At 38.1% G+C, this 19,972-nt stretch overlaps 2 protein-coding genes across 2 annotated transcripts; both read left to right on the top strand.

Moving 5' to 3' along the window:
* The first annotated feature begins 603 nt into the window (after positions 1–603).
* On the top strand, positions 604–6,425 carry LOC101709519 (uncharacterized). Its single transcript, XM_004851425.4, has 4 exons — positions 604–723; positions 1,077–1,363; positions 2,961–3,075; positions 4,147–6,425. The coding sequence occupies exons 1-4, from the start codon at positions 604–606 to the stop codon at positions 4,237–4,239; spliced, it is 615 nt and encodes a 204-aa protein (XP_004851482.2). The 3' UTR covers positions 4,240–6,425.
* On the top strand, positions 4,956–18,142 carry Zbed5 (zinc finger BED-type containing 5). Its single transcript, XM_087212030.1, has 2 exons — positions 4,956–5,570; positions 18,005–18,142. The coding sequence occupies exons 1-2, from the start codon at positions 4,956–4,958 to the stop codon at positions 18,140–18,142; spliced, it is 753 nt and encodes a 250-aa protein (XP_087068156.1).
* The last annotated feature ends 1,830 nt before the right edge of the window (positions 18,143–19,972 follow it).

Below are 19,972 nucleotides of genomic sequence, written 5' to 3' on the forward strand. Positions count from 1 at the left end.
GTACCGGGGATCGAACTTGGGACCTTGCGCTTGCCGAAGCAGGCAGCGGAACCACTGAGCTAAAACCCGGGTTCAAGAAACGTATTTTTAACAACTAGAATCCACCGTTGCTTTTGACCCCAAGTTGGGCATTTTCTGTCATTGGTGCAGTGCCTGAAAAACACCATCCAACTTTCGTCTAGATGTTTCTATGGAACCTCAAAAGGCTAAAACACTTGCAAACCACGGGACCCACTATTTAATGTTACCCGTACTTTAACAAATTCAAATTCATTCTCACTCCCCAGAAAGGTGTCTACCTTAGTTACCAATTTGGAAAAACAGATTGCAGATTTCCACAGACCTCACAGAAAATAAAAGCTCACAACTGGCAGCCTTTGGTGGCGCTGGTCACACCAGGATGTGGTGGCGCTCGCCAGTAACCCCAGCACTCAGGAGACTGATGCAGGATTACTTCGGGTTCGAGGCCAGCCTGGGATATATAACTAGTGAGTTCAAGGACAGCCTGAACTGAATATCGACACCCTGTCTCAAAAACCCCACATAAATAAATAAGAGGGGAGGCGTAGAACGATGGCATAGAACTCCCGAACGCTGCAACCCATGAAATGTGAACTCCCCGGCAGACCCATAGCGGACTTGGCGCTTTCCCTCCCGGTCCCGCTCGCGGCTCCTGAGCCCATGTGGGGGCCACCGACTTATGTGGGGTCCAGTCGGGAGTCGGTAAATCAAGGGACAGAGGAGGTGGCTCCGTGACCTGAGGCTTGGGTACGAACCCGGGAACAAAGAGGTCGCGAAGGTTCTGCCGCCAAGGCAACCAAGCAAAGCAGAGAGCTAACAGCTGACAAAAACGCAGATTCTCAGCCTCCATTCCGGTCTCATACGGTCACCAACTCTATCTGGCAGCACCAGGGAACCTGTATTCTAAATTAGCGTCAGGGCGGCCGTGGTCCGGAAAAGTTTGAGAACACCCGATTCACGACCAGCGCGGAACCGCTAGCCCGAATCCAGCGAGGCCCTCGGTTGCGAAGTCTCAACCTAGCAGTTCGTTTCCTTGCTCCCGCCCTACTTCTTAGCGTGGATTGGTGAAGGGAAGTTGCGTGGGCGCTGATTGGACGGCGGCGGAGTCGCTCCTGGAGACCGTAGTGTTCGGTTGCTCCATAGTGCTAAATTTATCTTCAGACCAGGACCGCGCCAGCAGCGAATCGGATCTCTATGGAGGTGGCACAAGCGATGTCCCTGAGCTGAGCATCACCCTGTCCCCGCATCCTCCTTTCCTGTTTTGTTTTTCACCCCCTCCTCCCTTCTTCCTCCTTCCAGTCTGCGACGACTGGCTCTTGACCCTGCTCAGGCCTCGGAGAAGGTGAGGAGCAGAGCCGCCATCGCGGCTAAGCGGTGCTCTCCGAAATGGCCGCTGCCTCCAGCTGTGCAAAATGGCGGTTGTGGGCTCCGCTGGGGACCGTGGCGCTACGGGGCAGCGCAGCCGCGGCCAAGACCGCTCTCTCCGTCGTTGATGGAGAGAAAGTAGAAAGAAGGTGTTGGATGCAGAGTTGGTTTCCTGTGGTTCTTAGCGGAGGCGACCGCCGGGGGACGCGAGAGGAGCCCTGAGCCGAGGGTGGGCTGCGGCCGGAAGCCAGCCCAGAGGTGGCGATCTTCGGGCCAGCAGCCCCTGTGAGAGGGAGGAGCTGAGGGGTGGTAGATACGGGCCGCAGGTCGGGGTAGTCCTGTGGAGAAGCACTAAGGTGTGGCAGGACTGTCTGTACCCACCTCCACCCTGCCTTTGATGATTGGCTGCTTTCCAGCCCTGCCTTTCTGCCCCTAAGAGCGTATTGTTCACATGTGGAACCATCTGGGGGTCGAAGAAGTGCGGAAGGATCGAGGTGCCTGTCAGTTTAACAGGAAGAAGAGAGGAAAGATGAGTGTTTTTCCCTCTTCGGGGAGTGGAATGGAAAGTTTACTCAAGGGAATACAGATTCTTCGTCCTCAAGAGATTCGGGTAACACCTCTGAAGTAGAGATGAGGCCTTCCTTAGGGAAATAAAGCTTCTACTCTTCTGTCCTCTGACAGCAAGGGAGAAGAGTCCTAATCCTTTAGGTGAACCAGTGTCTCCGCAAAGTTACCTTGCTAAATCCAAGTTGGCAACCATGAAGGAGAGTCCACTGCTCTTTTGCTCCCAATAGGAAATAAGACTTCTGTCAATTTGAGATTGTTGACTTTCTGGCAGTTGTAACCCATTGTTAAGCCATTTCTCTGCACCGCCAATTCCTGGTACCGGATTTTTTTTTTTTTTTTTTTTTTAATGTTTAGGGAATAGAATGTTCAGGAACACACCAGTAATGACTAGGCAGTGGGCTGTGCAGTCAAACTTTGGGCTGTGTGCTTGTTTCTTAAACGATAATGTTAATTTAGGAGGTGACTTAATCTCTGTCTCTGAAGTGGGATTTTTAATATCGCTAGCTCTCATTTGAAGGTTAAGCTAATCTGTATGAGGAATTGAGCACAGTTACAGGCACATAGTAAACAATGATTACTCAATAAATATTAGTTGCCTTAGGAGATGGGTTATTGAGGGGACAAAATGGTATAGCCAAAGGTATATTTCATGTAACACTTCCATGTAAAATTAATTCCATTTTAGTTCGTTACTTGCTTTTAGAGACATTAAGATAGGGCTGTACTTTTTAAATTTAAGTTTAGTTTCTGAAAGTTTTTTTTTATGTACATTTCATGAAGTTAATGCATAGGAGAACATTTCAAAGCAGTGAAATTGGCAAGTATTAAGCAGGATGAAAATATTAGTATTTTTACTTTTCTAGAAGTTATGCATCTTCTGTTTCAGAGCTGCACTGCAAGTAAAAGTCACTCACTACTTAGATTTAAAATAAATTGCAATGCATGGATGGTTGTCTTAGAGGTTTGTAACTTGTTGCAGTGTCTAATTTTAATTTTTCTCATTCTAGGCTTCTGGTTACTCCCCTTCCCACCCCATCCCTTAATTTTATTCTTTTGAAGAGTCTACATTTCAAGCTGCCAAAGTGGAGTTTTCATTGCAGAAGGGAGTACTCCTCATTTCAGGTATCTTACCCTGTCTACCTGTTAACAAGAGAACCATTTTGATTCAGGGTCTAACATGAGAATATCGTTCTTATTCTGTAGCGAGATTAAAAAGCCTGAGTCAAATGTAGCTATAGTTGTTTAGACAATTTGTTTGTCTAACTTAAAAAACTTAACTTATAAAAAATAGTATTTTTAGAGATTTTTGAGCTTGCGTTGCTATTTACATTATGCTTTTTTATTATATGAAGAAAAAGCTTTTAAAATAAGAATTTATATTTTCTTAGGGTCCTGGTTAAGTCTTCATATAGTATAATGGAATGCAAAGTAATTAGTAAAAATATACATTACTTTGAATAAGTCCTAATTAAAATAATGTAAGCATATGTAATTTTTTAAGTCCAGAGAAAGAGTACCTAACTTTTGGTCTAAGATCATTCTTCATTGTTAACATATAACATTTAGGATACAATAGAATTCTGTCTTGCAACACATTGAACTTTTTTTGTTTTAATATAGCTCATTAGAATTGTTGCTATGGAGACTTAATAGTATCAATACTTAATACATCTAATAACAGTAGGCATCAAAAAGCTAAGAGATTCCAAGGTGCTATATTACATGAGATGAGCTTGGTAAATTATGGTCTATACTGTTTGTATATGTAGAACTTTATTGGAACACAGCCATGGCCAATCTTTTACCCTTTGTTTATGGCTGCTGAAATGCTAAGGCTACAGATCTGAGTAGGGCAACAGAGTCTATATGACCTGCAGAGCCAACTGTGCAGCCCTTTGCAAAATATTTGCCAGCCTTTGCGATGGGATATATTTCTAAATATGTTCTTTCCCTAAAAATATGTTTATCAATTCTTACGTTATTCTTAATTCTTATTATGTTATTTCTTAGCCTAATGGTTCCCACCTTTTTTATAAAATGTTAATACTCTAAATGAATAAGGGTTTTGAGAAAAAGATTGATGCTGATAATAGTTTTTCTTTATTGTTTAATATAAGTTTATTTAAATATAAGTTTAAGACTACTAAACTCATTTCTATAGCTTTTATTTTTATGTGATAATCTACCTTTAAGAAAGGTGTGCCATACCTGAGAGCACCAGGAAGTCGCATGAGAGATCACCTGATAAAAGAACGTGTGATGTTCCATCTGCGCATTGATGCATAGGCAGCATTTACAGATTAACTGATGTGTTATTATATATCATCTCTCGACTTTTTTGTATCCTATCTTATAATTTCAACATATTTGTAATACTCAATGTTAATGCTAAATTAACCATGTTTTGTACCACAAACTCATTGCCCATGGATCTTTTGCTGAAGCAAGGAAGTCTTAAACAAGAAGTAGAATCTTTTTGTTACCAAATTGTATCTGAATCAAATGATCAAAAAGTTGGAATATTACAAAGTGAAGATGAACAGTTGCAGCCTTCAGTTTCTAAAAAATCAGAAAGTGAGCTTTCCAGGGTCAAATTTATGTCTGGTTCCAATAAAATGACTACATTTAGTAAGAAACCAAAAAGGAGAAAATATGATGAAAGTTATTTATCTTTTGGATTTACTTATTTTGGAAATAGAGATGCACCTCATGCTCAGTGTGTATTATGTAAGAAAATCTTATCAAATAGCTCTTTAGCCCCAAGTAAGCTACGAAGACATTTGGAAACTAAACATGCTGCATATAAAGACAAAGACATTAGCTTTTTCAAGCAGCATCTTGATTCACCTGAAAATAATAAACCCCCAACACCTAAAATTGTCAACACAGATAACGAAAGTGCTACAGAGGCATCATACAATGTAAGTTACCATATAGCCCTGAGTGGAGAGGCTCATACTATTGGAGAATTGCTTATCAAACCTTGTGCAAAAGATGTAGTGATGCGGATGTTTGATGAACAGTATAGTAAGAAGATAGATGCAGTACAACTATCAAACAGTACCGTTGCACGTCGAATTAAGGATCTAGCTGCTGACATTGAAGAAGAGCTTGTTTGTAGACTAAAAATTTGTGATGGGTTTTCACTACAACTAGATGAATCAGCTGATGTTTCAGGACTTGCTGTGCTGCTTGTGTTTATTCGTTATAGGTTTAATAAATCTATTGAGGAAGACCTACTCTTATGTGAATCTTTGCAAAGTAATGCTACAGGTGAAGAAATATTCAATTGCATCAACAGTTTTATGCAGAAACATGAAATTGAATGGGAAAAATGTGTTGATGTTTGTAGTGATGCTTCTAGGGCAACATATGGGAAAATTGCCGAGGCTGTCACCTTGATAAAATATGTGGCTCCCGAAAGCACCAGCAGTCACTGCCTATTATATCGACATGCACTAGCAGTTAAAATAATGCCTACATCTCTTAAAAATGTGTTAGATCAAGCAGTACAAATCATCAATTACATTAAAGCTCGACCACATCAATCCAGACTACTAAAAATTTTATGTGAAGAAATGGGTGCTCAACACACGGCACTTCTTCTGAATACAGAGGTAAGGTGGCTTTCCCGAGGTAAAGTTCTTGTAAGACTTTTTGAACTTCGGCGTGAATTATTGGTTTTTATGGATTCTGCTTTTCGACTATCTGATTGTTTAACAAATTCATCTTGGCTGCTAAGACTTGCATATCTTGCAGATATTTTTACTAAATTAAATGAGGTTAATCTGTCAATGCAAGGGAAAAATGTAACAGTTTTTACAGTGTTTGATAAAATGTCATCATTGTTAAGAAAATTGGAATTTTGGGCCTCATCTGTAGAAGAAGAAAACTTTGATTGTTTTCCTACACTCAGTGACTTTTTGACTGAAATTAATTCTACAGTTGATAAAGATATTTGCAGTGCCATTGTGCAGCACCTAAGGGGTTTGCGTGCTACCCTTCTAAAATACTTTCCTGTAACAAATGACAGTAATGTGTGGGTTAGAAATCCATTTACAGTAACTGTTAAACCATCCTCATTAGTAGCACGGGATTATGAAAGCCTGATTGATTTAACATCTGATTCTCAAGTGAAACAAAATTTCAGTGAACTTTCACTAAATGATTTTTGGAGTAGCCTAATTCAAGAATACCCAAGCATAGCAAGACGTGCAGTTCGTGTGCTTCTTCCTTTTGCTACAATGCACTTGTGTGAAACAGGATTTTCATATTATGCTGCAACAAAAACAAAATATAGAAAAAGACTTGATGCTGCACCTCATATGCGGATCCGTCTTAGTAACATTACACCTAATATTAAACGGATATGCGATAAAAAGACACAAAAACATTGTTCTCATTAAAATTGGACAGTTTTGCATGTCTCTTGATAACTAAATGTAAGTGAAAATAAAAGACAATTTAATTTACTTCATTTCTAGTATTTGAGGTTTTAAATAAAATTATTCAAATTTTTTTATATTTAGATTTTTAAGAAAACTAAAGAATCAAGTATATCATTGTTTTTGGCATTTCTTTACATTGCAATTTTCACAGGGTTCCATAGCCATAACTGGGAAATGATGGTACACAAAATAAAATTCAGTTTTTAGCATTACGTGTCAGAATCCCTACCCATTTTTCTAGCCATGCTTTTGCCCTGCCACCCTCCAATCCCATGGAACTGCTTGCTCTTCCTTATATCACGCTGTTTCATACTTCCAGGACTCAAAAAACTATTTCATTCTCATCTAGCTTTTTGACAGATTCCTATTTGCTTCTCAATACTTTGACTTAGTTTATCTTCAGATATTTTTATTCTCTGTATCTTTCTAGTTTGATCCTATTTTACATTGTTTTTATTTTGGAGGGTCTGTTGCAACTCTGAATCCTGGTGGTCTCATGAGTTTCACTGTTACTGGACTGAGCTCTTAGAGGTTCTTACCCAGATCTGTGTGTCCACTGTCTAGCAAAAGGCTTTACTGAGGTAAATTAAAAGAAAAGAGTGTTGGTGTAAATGAACCAGTAAAAAATGGAATAGAGGTGTCTTACTTCACTGCTAGGCATGGTACTGTGTGAACCCAATACTATCTTTTGTTTTTGTTGGCTCGGTTATCCCATGTAGAATTCAGTGTGGCCATTATGCAGAAGTCATTGAGGAATGTCATAGTTCTGTGATGAAAGCTGAACTATTGAAAGGGGAAATACAGAAAATATTTTCAGATATTTTCTTTCTAGTTCCTATATAGATTATTGCAAATTCCAAATATTGTAGTTTAAACTAATGAGATCTTTCTGTACAGTACTGAAGACGGTTAAACTGAAAGTCCTACCAATATTTTTGGAATACTACAAGAGACTGACCCTCCTGTCCTGGACTAATTTTCCTGTGTCACATTATAAAACACTAGTCACTAATTCAGTATTAAAACATTTTGTGTTGCTTCTGTAGTCAAGGGCTAGTGTTGATAACCTTTATTTATATAATCCCACTTACTGAAACCTGTCTCCTATTTTGGGGAATAGAGATATCTCATTAAGGTAGAATATGGTAAAATGACTAGGTTCAAGTGCCCATTTCATTGCTTAACCAGCTGATTACATCATTCGAACTCTCTTGAACCTCAGTTATCTCATCTGTGAAAATACAATTATACCTTCTTTGAAGACTTATTATGATTAACCGAGAGTGTATGTAAATCTAACAAAGGGTAATCAGAAATAACATGTGCGCAACATGTTCTCTGTCATTCTCAACCACATCTCAGTTAAACTTGATTGCACACTTCACACAAATTTTTATTTATTCTGGCTTTCAGGTCATCAGACCCATTCTCATCTGGGGTAGCAAGATTAAGCAGTTTAAATCCAGATTTTAGCCCCTTTGTCACTTTATTAAGTATCTATATTAGACACCTTAGTAGATGCTTTGTATGTTATCAGTAATCTTTACAATAATTATACAATAATTATAGGATTAAGTAATATAAGGTTGTGTAGTAAGTTACAGAATTTAGTCAGTTTTGCTTTGAAACTTTTCTAAAAGCATCAAATAGTGACTTGAGAGTATAATCTAGGTCTTGTGTTTCCTAAATTCACCCAACAGCTAGGCATGGTGGTGCATGCCTGCAATACCAGCACTGGGAGACTGAGGCAGGAGGATTGCCATCCTGGGCTATATACTGAGTTCAAAGCCAGCCTGAACTACATGGCAAGACCCTGTCTCAAATCCCTCCCCCCAAAAATTCACCCAACATTAGCCATCTATTCCAAGGAAGGACTATTTTTATGTAAGAGTATAGATAAAATCCTATCAAATAAAATTATCTAAAAAGATACATCATAATTTTACATACATGCAATACTTTTGTCTACTAATCCCACAGTTTAAAATTACCTACTTTGAGCTGGGTGTGGTGGAACATGCCTGTAATCCCAGTACTTGGTAGGCTGAGGCAGGAGGATCAACATGAGGTCAACGCCAGCCTGGACTACAGCAAGACCCTGTCTCAAAAAAAAACAGCTGGGTGTGTGGTGGTGCACACTTGTAATCCCAGTACAAGGGAGGCTGAGGCAGTAGGAGTGCCACAAGTTCAAGGTCAGCCTAAACTACAAAGTGAGACCCTGTCTTAAAATTACCTAGTTTGAGGGCCGGGTATTTAGCTCAGTGGTTTCGCTGCCTGCTGCACAAGCGCAAGGACCTGAGTTCGATCTCCAGTACCAAAAAAACAAAAATCACCTAGTTTGAGATAGCCAATGCTGTAATGTTTGTGTCTGGCTTCTAATGTCTCATAACTATATTTCTTTTTTTTTTTTTTGATAACTATTTCTTATCTGATTACTTGTCCTAAGCCTTGATCCTGTTCAGGATGTCAACCTTTTGCATTATAAGACCTCATTTTTCAGTCCTTTTCTCTTAACCTTCTCTGGGAGTCCAGATTCCTGCATTTAATCCAATTTAATTGGCTGAGACCCTGTTTTCTGCTCTAATAATGACCCTCCCCAACTTAATCCCAACTGTTCACCTCTCCTGTAACCTATCAGGACTATCTTACAGATTACATGGCCAGTGAGAATGGAGTTTTAGCACTTAAAGGTAGGTCTGGAACCTGCTGGATAGGTAAGTCTAGTTCCAACTTTAAGTGTAACTGTTGTTAATTAAGACAGTGGAAAGAATTCTGAAGTATCAAGAGATTTGTGTTCTGCAGCTAATTAACTGCCTCACAGTAATTACTTCATCCCCCTCTCTAGGCCTTAGTTTCTTCATTTATTAAATGAAAACGATTAAACTAGAATGAACTCTTAAAATTTTTATTAGATAAGGTGGTTTGGTTTTTTTTGAGACAGCATCTCACTATGAAGTTTAGATGGCCTTCAACTTACTGTGTCCAGGGGTAGCCTGGAACTCACAGTGATCCTCCTGCCTCCACCTCCCAGGTGATGGGATTATAGCCTGCACCATTACACTCAACTCAAAAAAAATTTTTTTCCAGGCAGGATCTCGCTATGTAATTCAGGCTGACCTTGAACTCACTATTTAGCCCAGGCTACATAAGAGAATTCGAGGCAATCCTGTCTCAGCCTCCTAGGTGCTGGGATTATAGGCATGCAACACCATGCCTGGCTCTCAAGATCAAATTTTATTTATTTTATTTCTGGAACCAGGGATTGAACTCAGGACCTTGCACTTTCGAGGCAGGCATGGCACCACTGAGCTAAATCCCTGGCCCTCAAGATCAAATTTTAAACCTAAATAAAGATTAGACTCAGTGCTCAGCTATTTGAAATACATATTTTTTCTTAGAAAACAAACTTTTCCACACCAGGTGTGGTGACACATGCTTATAGTTCCAGCACTCAAGAGGCTGAGACAGGAGCATGGCTTCAAGTTCAAGACCAGCCTGGGCTACATAGTAAGTCACAGCATACAGAGTGAGACCCTGTCTCAAAAAGGGGGAGAAGGCAAGCTTTTTGGTTTTTTGGTACCGGGGATCTAACTCGGGTCCTTGCCCTTCCTCAGCAGGCAGCTAGCTAAACCACTGAGCTAAATCCCCAGCCCAAGGGCAAGGTTTTTTGATGAATCTTTTACCATAATACTTTCCATAAACCAATTTATAGATTACCCCATCATGAATACTTACTGGATGGAATCAATGAAGGGCTTTTTTGAAAGGAAGGCATGCTTTAACATTTAGAAAACATTAAAGGGGAAACTAAAATGGTTAGTTCCAGCTAGCTGAGTCACCAGAGCATCAGACCTTTAAATCAGTAGTTTTCAAACTATTTTTTGATCCCAAATCACAAAGTACATTTTACATTGTGATCCAAGTGTATATGTGTGTTCAAGGTTCATTCATTCTATTTAATTTTTTAAATGACAGTTACGATTCACAAATTAACTTCAGAATCCATTCTTGGGTTATAACTCACTGTTTGAAAATGCTGCCGAGTATAATGCCATTAATTTTAACAAATCTAGCTTTAAGGAATCTAGCTTTAAACTTATTTAAATTAGTATTATGCTGGCCACAGGAATTGTTCTGGGAATAGCACATGACATAATACAGGCCAGTGAAAAGCAAGGGCAGTATTTGGAGGGACTTTCAAAACAGTTGTTTCCTCACTCGAGATAAAAGTCCCTTGTGTGGGAACTAGAATCCTAACAGCTCCCTAGCCACCAATTTGTGGATAAAGCCAATATATAGAAGGGCAAAGCCAACAAAACTAAGGAAAATTAAACCAGGGCCAAATTGAACCACACTTAACTACCTTGCCTTTAATTTTTTGTTGTTGCCTAGGCTAATAAATGCCATTTATTATTAAGATAGTTTAAATTGGGTTTCCTGTTATCATAGACAATCAAGATCATGATATAAAGGGAAAGCAATATAAAACTAGAATTTATTGGTAAACTTAGCTGCAATGTTCAGTGTCATTCTGAACTAAGTGATTCCTAGGTATTCAGCCATCTATTATAGTACAGCCATTGAAACAATGCCACTGGTAATATTTTCATAAAATAAAAGCCAAAAGCCAAGTCAGTACATGTATTGACATTAGATACCATTAAATGCCATTTTATTTCTCTTAGTGGGGCAACTTGAAAATAAAATTAATGTTATTTAGTCTGGGCTAGTCATGAATCATGTGTATAATTTTTTGCATATATAATTGAAATTTGATATTAAAAACTTCCATTTGTTTTTCCTTTAATTTGTTTAAGACCACCCTGATAAATATAATGGAATTTTTAAGTTAATGAATCACGTTTTACAGAGAAAATTATCAGCCACAAGTGATCTTCTACCTTAATAGTTGCTTTCTGTCAAAGTCATAAATTCCCTAAAGGATCCATAAATACAGTTGTACTATCTAGCACATAGTAGATTATCTTTTGGAAAATGCAAAATTGGGTTTCCTGGGACCGTCAAAGACTTGTGAGGTGATCTTGCATGTTAGAGCTTCACTTTGGAAAATGTACATATTAAAAGAGTCTCAGTCTTAAGAGTAGGGTCCATACTTTAGACTTTTCCTCCCATACACCACTATGTGTCACTCCTTGTGTCACTGTGAAATTGACTATTCATATTTGTCATAGAGAAATGTAGTACATTAACCAAAGGTCTGATCTGTAGACATGCTCAAATTTGCTTTTTTTTTCTCCTGTTGAATAAAGAGATGAATGATGAGCCTCAAGCCTTAACTAATAATTCTTCAAGTTGACAACTACCACCATCTTTTTTTGCTACTACAGCTGTTCCCTACTTTTCCCTGTCCCTCCAGGAAGAAAACCTTGGAATTCTTAGTAAAAATTTCACTGTTGGGATTACTTTTTAGCTTTTTTTGTTTTGTTTTGTTTTTTGGTACCGAGGATTGAACTTGGATCTTGCACCTGCACAGCAGGCGGTGAAACCACTGAGCTAAATCCTCAGCCCTTGTTTTGTTTTTTGAGACAGGGTCTCTGTAGTGCAGGTTGTCCTTAAACTCACTATGTACCCCATGCTGGCCTCAAACTTGCAGCAATCCACCTGCCTCAGCCTCCTGAGTGCTAGGATTACAGGCATGTACCACTACACTTGGCAGCTTTTTATCTTAATTTTTGAATCGTAAAGAAGTAGCCTCTACCTCCCTGCCCAAAATATGTAAGGGGAACCCTGGTCTGAATAGTGAAACACTAGGTAAGTTTGGAAAGAGATTTTATTGCAAAGTTTTCTCTATGCTATTAATATTTTAAAACCACTGGATATCCATTTCTCAGGTACTTAATAAATGTTAGGCAGATCCCTGTGGGTTATATAACCATGTTATATCTATGGAAGAATTAATTGTCTAACACTTGGGAATTATGCTGAGTTTTTCAGAAAGGGACCTTTGAAATGCAAAATGTTGGGCCGGGGATTTAGGTCAGTGGTTTCACTGCCTGCTGCCCAAGCGATCCCCGGTACCAAAAAAAAAAAAAGAGCAAAATGTTACTTCTACTATTCAAGATGTATAAATGAAAGGGTTAAATATCACCCCTTACACTAGTAAACATAAAAATCATTAAGATGTAGCCAAAGTTTCATCTGCTTTGGGAATGCTTTATAAAGGCTTTTCTAGATTCATTCATTTACCAAACACCTATTATGAGGCACCAGTGAGGATAGCTGTAGAATAAATACATCTAACTTAGCAGCAGTTAACTTTTCAAGTATCTGTCCTAGCTTTTAATTATAAATATGATCTATCAAAGCACTATAATGGCACCAGACAGGTCTCATCAAGAACTAAGCCAACATCCCTTTTCAGAAAGGCCTTAGGAAGAGGAAGGATATTTCTGACAAACTAGTTTAGAAAACTAATGGCTGTGTATCCAAACACAATTTGGAACTCTAATATGCTGTGGGCTTCAAGTTGTGAGTCTTGCTAATACTTTCATAGTCAACTACCAGGTAGGAAATTCTCATATTGTTCCATCAACTGAGTTCAATACTCCTGAAATGGCATAACACCACAAAACTGAACCTACTGTATTCTACTTTTGCTTGATTTTATCCTCAAGAAAAAAGACATTTTTTATCCCCTAAACTTTATACCAGAACATAAGAGATGAATAGAGCTTAAGAAAAAAAAAAGGCCTAATATTCAAGACAAAACTTAACCAGGGCCTGGGATTTAGCTCAGTGGTTCCACCGCCTGCCTCGCAACCGCAAGGTCCCAAGTTCAATCCCCAGTACCAAAAAAAAAAAGTTACCATAATCAGTGAATTATTTGTATCTATAGAGTATTTATCTGGAGTTTAGCCAGTAAAATACTGAAACACAGGTATGCCTCTGCTTGCTAAAGCCCTTCCCTGATCTCCCCCAAAAGGCAATCCCAAAATTCTTAGTGGGTAGAGGAATAAAGGAAACACTCAGGAATTTTATTGTTGGGTTTTGTTTTGTTTTTTAGCTTAATTTTTAAACTCTCCTTGAAACAATTTCAAGATTTCATAGAAAAGTAGCCTCTACCTTTTTCCTTCCATTTAGTGAAATGCACTAAAGAATCCAGATGAAGTTACTGGTAAGGTAAATGTTGTATTTCAAAGTTATAAAATACCTGGGCCGGGGATTTAGCTCAGTGGTTCTGCCACCTGCCTTCCAAGCCCAAGGACCCGAGTTTGATCCCCAGAACCAAAAAAAAAAAAAAAAAGTTATAAAATACCTAATATCATAAATCTAGACTAAACAAAATATTTAATGAAAAGTTTAAATTCTTTTTTCCAATTTTATATAATATAAAAGGGAATGAATGTAAGCTTCACGAGGGTAAGAATCTTGAGTTATTTACACACCTCTGTATTCTCAGGACCTAAAATAATGTCTGATATCTAATATTTATTAAGTAAGGGTTGAATGTCCACATGGTAGTGGTGGGAAAGGAGTCCAAATCTGAATCTCAGCTCTGATACTTTTCAAATTGTGAAATCTTGAACAAATCACTTAAGTACTCTGACCTTCTAGTTTCTTCATCTCTTTTTTTGTTGTTTTTTGTTTTTTGAGACATAGTCTCACTGTGTAGGGCAGGCTGGCCTCGAACTCTCATCAATCTTAATGCCTCAGCCTCCTGAGTGCTGGGATTACAGGAGTGTGCCACCGTGCTGTGCCTTCTTCATCTCTTTTAAGAGAAGTATTTTATTTTTTTGCTCAAAGCCCTGCTTTGAGTCAAGTAATTAATTACGTAAAATCTCTGTATAAAGTTTTGTAGCATTCTTAAAAATTATTTTTAATACCCAAAATGTTGTAACATTGCGTGGTATAGAGGTCTTGAGTGGACTTAAGTTAGTAATAACCTTTTTTTTTTAACTATATACTGAGTATTAGGTGTTTATTCGTTTAATGATGATAACTGTGAGGCAGGCTATCAACCTCATTTTGAAGGTGAGGAAACTAAGGCTCTATTACCTGTTTTATAACAAATTACTCCTCACAGTTTCCACGAGTGATGAATCCTTGTGGCAGAGTCTCTCACAAGCTGCAGTGCAGGTGTTGCCAGGGCTGCACTTATTTCAAGGCTGCACTAAGGAAGGATGCTCTTCCAAACTCATTGCTGTGGGGCAGGATTCAGTTTCTCTTAGGCTGTTAGAACTTCCTTAACACATTCTGTAGGGCAGCTTGCAACATGCCAGTTGGTTCTATCAAAGTGAGCAAATGAATGCTAGTGAGAATGAAATCTTTCTTTTAAAACCTACCTTTCAAATTGACATCCCATCATTTTTGTTATACTCTCTTCATTGAAAGCAAATCACTGGATCCAACCCATACTCCAGGAGGGGGTAATACACAAGGCACAAATACCAGGAGGCAAAGATCATTGTGAGCCCTTTTAGAAGGCATCTTCTACAGACTGAAATGTTCGCATTGCTTCTCCAGTTTCACAAAGCTAGTATGTGGCAAACCTGAGGTTCCAAATCACATCTACCTAAAAACAGCCCACAGTGTTTTCATCTACTGCTATGCTCCTAAAGAATACAGAGGAATGATGTTTGGTTAGCTTAAACTTGCCTAGAAATGAATCTTTCTAAAATGTTAAAAATCTATTTGTTCTTTAAGATAGAATAAGCTAATTGTTTCTCCTAGGACTGTTCATCCTACTCACTTTCTTCATAGGGCAAGGTGAACCTTTTCATTCTTGGTTTATGGTAGTAACTTCCAAATTTTAATGATACTAAAATTTTTGTTTTGAAACACTGAAGTTACTTCAGCAAGACCATGTAAAGAAAATAATGTGGTAGACATGTTATATTAGACCTTTGGAGAGCATATCTTCTATTATTCACAATTTGGTGGGGAAGGGACATAGCCATTTGTAAATAACAAGGTTTGTGCAAAGCACTAAGTTCAGAGAAAAAATATGATCAAAGAAGTAGGAGTCAACTCCTTCATGAAAATATAGTAATCTTGAACCATACATTTGAGTTCATCAGATGACCATACCCCTGGGTTGTTTAAAAAGCAAACCAGAATTATTGATGCCTGAGATTACTATCAGATTTGGAATTTTGAGGACTTTCTGAGAGAGGACCGAACTGGGATCAGACTGGCAGAACAAGAGTCAGACTTCTCAGGGGTGTAAGAAACACGGAGTTGGGAGTGGTGAGGGTAGGGAAAGGATACAGTGTCCTAGAACAGCCATAAAGGATAATTGTTGGAGAATGGGATTTGAAACCTCTGTACGAGTTGGCTGCTTCTCCCATTCACTCTCTTCAAACTCCAGAATAGTATTTGCCTCTAGCTGGCCCAGTGACTGGAAACTTGGGCAGATGAGTGAGGCAGTGTCCAGGGAGCTGTGTCCAGGACTGTTAGCCACTGACATTTCCTGTCCTAGATTGCATCTTATCCCTTCCTCCTAATCACTAGAGTGAACTATGATAAACAGAAAAGACATCATACACAGGAAACAGGAAATAGCCAAGGCAGGAACAAAAGAATGAACACCTAAGCAAATAGTTATTAAACAGAGAAGGATCTTTGAAATTATTTATACTTATTTAGTGCATATTGGGTGTGGTGTCAGGCATTTTCTGAATACCTTAAATATATTTTTTAAATCCACAGAGGATTATGAGAGAATATTGCATCCATGAAATGAGAGCTAACTTTTATGAAAAGAACCAGCTAAAGATTGTAAAAATTTTTTAAAAGATGAACAAGTTGGTCTGGCATACACCTATAATGAATGATTTAAGAGCCATACATGTAAGATAAATCTAGAGATTTCAGTATGTCCTTCATAGATTCAAAGAGAGAGATGAAAGAAAAATTAGAAGAAAAATTCTTGGTATTGCTCTAACATACAGTATATTTAATTTGCATTTTTTAAAAATGATCAAACATTTTTATTGCCAAATTGCATCTAAAATTCATCACTTTTGTAACATGTATTTCTAAAATATTGTTTTGATAACAATTGCACTTTTTTAAAACTTTGAAATAAATTTAGACTTATAGAAAATTTGTAAAAATACCCTGTAGGTTCCTTTAATGGTAACATCTTGCATAACTATAGTATAATTATCAAAATTAATTAAAAAGTACAAAACCATTAACCAAATTACAAACACACCTTATATACACTATGACAGAAAACAAGACAATGGGAATGATTATATATATACAAAATAGCAAAGAAATGAAATAGCCACTACATCTTTATTTGTACAATTGGCCTTCAGGCCACTGTTTACTATGTCTCCCCATCATCTTCTACATTTATTTTGCCAGCAGCTGCAGCTGGTTGAAATTTTGACATGATTTTAAGTCTCAAACTTGAGAAATTTGAGTGCTTGTTTCTACCTGGATTACTGTCATCTCCTTTTGACATCATTGTGCATGACAACACTAGGAGATGACACAAAGCATCCCATGGTTTCAAAACATCATCCTTGCTCTCAGTAAATAGCAACACTATACTTCCCCTGATAGTGGGCTGCCACCACCCCCATTTTTCCAATGGCATGCAAACTCAAAATAATCAACTAATGGTAATAATCAACTTCCAGTTAAGTGAAATCATTCTTAGATTTTTCTGGGAAGATCATTCCTTGGCTGCTAAGACCTCTAAATAGGCAAAGCTCAAAGTTGTAGAAATAGAAAGCAATACATTTTATGAGTAGATCAGTAGGAGTAACTGTGGAAGGTTATTTTTCTCAATCCTGGGTTTTCCATCTGATGTATTACATATAAGAGGAAGCATTTTATGTTGGTTACTGGTTCACTGCACAGAATGCTGTAGGACAGGAGTTGGCAAGACTATTAATTTAAACCGCCAGATAGTAAATATTATAGGCATAAATATTATAGTTTATCCATCACATAGTCTTTGTTTCTATTTACAATTCTTAAAAGTGTTAAAACCATTCTTACAAGGTATATAAAAACAAGATGGAGGCCTTACTTGCCTTCAGACTGTAATTTGCTAATCCCTTGATAGAGTAACACTCTAATCTAGCAGAGTGTTCCTTCCTGTGGGGGCCCTGAAATTTGAGACTTTATAAAGCCATTCAAGAGCTCTACAGGCCAGCTTCTTCTGGATGGTAGGATAAATATGGTTAAGACTAGTGAGTCTTGTGAGTGTAGCGTTCTGGGTTACCAGGGATAAACACTGTCATCTGATAATATATTTAAATGTCAAAATGTTTCCCTTACCCCTGGGCATGGTTTTACTCTAGCAAATAAGCATATGTCTCTTTGAGGGAAGGCTGAGAAAAAGATTTACACATACTTGTGTTGTAATCACAAGCTCCTTTCTCAGTAGCACATAGAATATACTGAAGGCCTGTGGACATCCCAGAACTAAGAAATGGATAAGAACTATTACTCTTAGTTTTCCCAATTTAAAGTTTGTTCATGTGCACAAGTCTCTTTAAGTCCTTAGTAAGTTATCCATCTATTTTAGTACTAGAAACTCCATGATCACTTAGCCGCCACCAAAGATCTGTAGGTCAAACCTTTCAGTTACCCCTCTGACCCTACTTGGTATTTGTGTGCAGTGTGACTATAGCAGTTATGTTCTGCCTGGCCTCTCCACCTCAGGATCCCTCACCATCACTGAAGTTAGCCCATGTCGAAGCCAGCATATTGAAATTTTATTCTTGGAGAACAACCATTACAGTAATGTTCGAAGATGATTGTGCTATCCCCACCAATTTCTTCATGCTATGATATGAAATAACATTCTCCCAGCCCTTTAGGAAACAGGAGTGGGTGATCCAATACTATGGCAACCCACTTCAATATTGCTGTCTTCCTTGGAGCTTGTCTTCAACATTAGATGAAAAAATTTTGGCAACTCAGCTTTATTTAGTTTTAGTCAGCAGCAGTTAAATCTAGTTTGTAATTAAGCAACTGAGCATGACTAGAATAATCCTAGCTACCCAAACTATAATGACTCCAGAAGCTCTGGTAAGTGTTCTTATATCAATAAATTTAGCACAATTTAAAATTAATGTTCTTCATTTTTTGATCTTACACCTTTAGAATCTATTTCTACACATACACCCCAGATTTTTGCTAATGTAGTTTAGTAAAATCTTGTCATTTTTCTGCCATGTAATCCTTCTCTTCTCAGATTTTCTTTGAAATTGTTTCCCTAGATCATGCTGGGATCTGACTCAATTTATATGTCTACAGTTAGTGAGAGGGGATAGGGTGGATGGGAAAAATTAATATTCCTGTGCAAGATAAAGCTTGTATTGTCAACCATTATGTACTAAATGGCCTAAAATTTAGCAACTGAAAATGATAAGCATTAGCTTGCATAGATTCTTTAGGTCTGGAATCTAGAATTATCTTTTAGCTGAGTGATTCTGGCTTAGGTTCCTTATGAGGTTGGTGTCAAGATGTCAGCTGGGGCCACAGTCATCAGAATGCTTGACTACAGCTGGAAGATCTGATTCCAAGATGTCTCATTTAGATACCTAGCAAGTTAGTGCTAATAGTTGTTGACTGGCAGCCTCAGGTTCTGGCATCTGGCTTTTTCCAGATCGGAGAACCAGGTGGAGACTGCAGTAACTTTTATGACCCAGTCTCAGAAAGCATGCATCATCATTTTTACAATATTCTATGGGTTACACAGGTCTCCTCTATTCAGTATGGGAGGGGATTATACAGTTACTTAAAACTAGGAGTTAGAGATCACCAAGGCTTTCTTGGAGACTGGCTATCATAAGCTCACAATAGAGTTTTCAAGAAAGGTAAGACCAATCTCATTAGGTGAGGAAAGAGGCTAGTTCTGTAGGAAAGGGACATTCAATGGATTTGGGACCACAGGATGCCATTTTTAGAGTCCCACTTCTTTCTAGTCAGTGCTCTAACTTCTACATTGGAGATCAACCAAAACTGTTAATTCTACCTCAATTATAAGAAGCATTATACTGAATCTGCTTTTGTTTGTTTATTTGTTTGTTTTGGAACCAGGGATCAAACTCAGGACCTTGTGCTTTCAAGGCAGGCATGGTGCCACTGAGCTAAATCCCTGACGCCTGAATCTTTTAATTTTTGATGTATGAGACTTGTACCTATAGAGATAAGGAAGTTTTCAGGTTGATCATAGAAGATCTGTGGTTTTCTGGATATGCCCTGAGCTAAGAATTTAAAATCTTGAGTCTGTTGTTTTAAGTTCTTTAGCATAGTTAAACACAACCAGTCTATGACCTGCCCTTCCATTCCTTGTGCCTTCCACAATATTCTATCACTGCAGCCAGTTGGTCCACTAAAGATTTTTCTTTAATAGGCATTCCATTCCATATACCTTCAGAGATGATAATTATAAGCCAAAACAATGTGTGGTCTCATGTAACCGAAAAGTTTATGGATAAACCTGGATCCAGGACTCAAGTCATATTAGTTTAGAATTTATCCCTTGACATTTCTCATCAGTCCCTTCCTCTGTTGTATTTATTCCCAGGAAGACTCTTTCCATGTAATGGCAGAGATAGTCACTGTCTTAACATTTTCTA

This window comes from Heterocephalus glaber, unplaced genomic scaffold, assembly GCF_053883595.1.
Source record: "Heterocephalus glaber isolate CG9 unplaced genomic scaffold, H.glaber_assembly_v1.0 deba00001428, whole genome shotgun sequence".
Classification (NCBI taxonomy): domain Eukaryota; kingdom Metazoa; phylum Chordata; class Mammalia; order Rodentia; family Bathyergidae; genus Heterocephalus; species Heterocephalus glaber.

Bases quoted from the DNA above. Each gene is read 5' to 3' on its own strand.
- LOC101709519 (XM_004851425.4), top strand. From the start codon at position 604: ATGAAATGTGAACTCCCCGGCAGACCCATAGCGGACTTGGCGCTTTCC. The intron at 1,364-2,960 runs GTGAGGAGCAGA...TTCTCATTCTAG, and splicing joins CTGCTCAGGCCTCGGAGAAG to GCTTCTGGTTACTCCCCTTC. The intron at 3,076-4,146 runs GTATCTTACCCT...TCTACCTTTAAG, and splicing joins GGGAGTACTCCTCATTTCAG to AAAGGTGTGCCATACCTGAG.
- Zbed5 (XM_087212030.1), top strand. From the start codon at position 4,956: ATGCGGATGTTTGATGAACAGTATAGTAAGAAGATAGATGCAGTACAA. The intron at 5,571-18,004 runs GTAAGGTGGCTT...ATTTGTGTGCAG, and splicing joins CACTTCTTCTGAATACAGAG to TGTGACTATAGCAGTTATGT.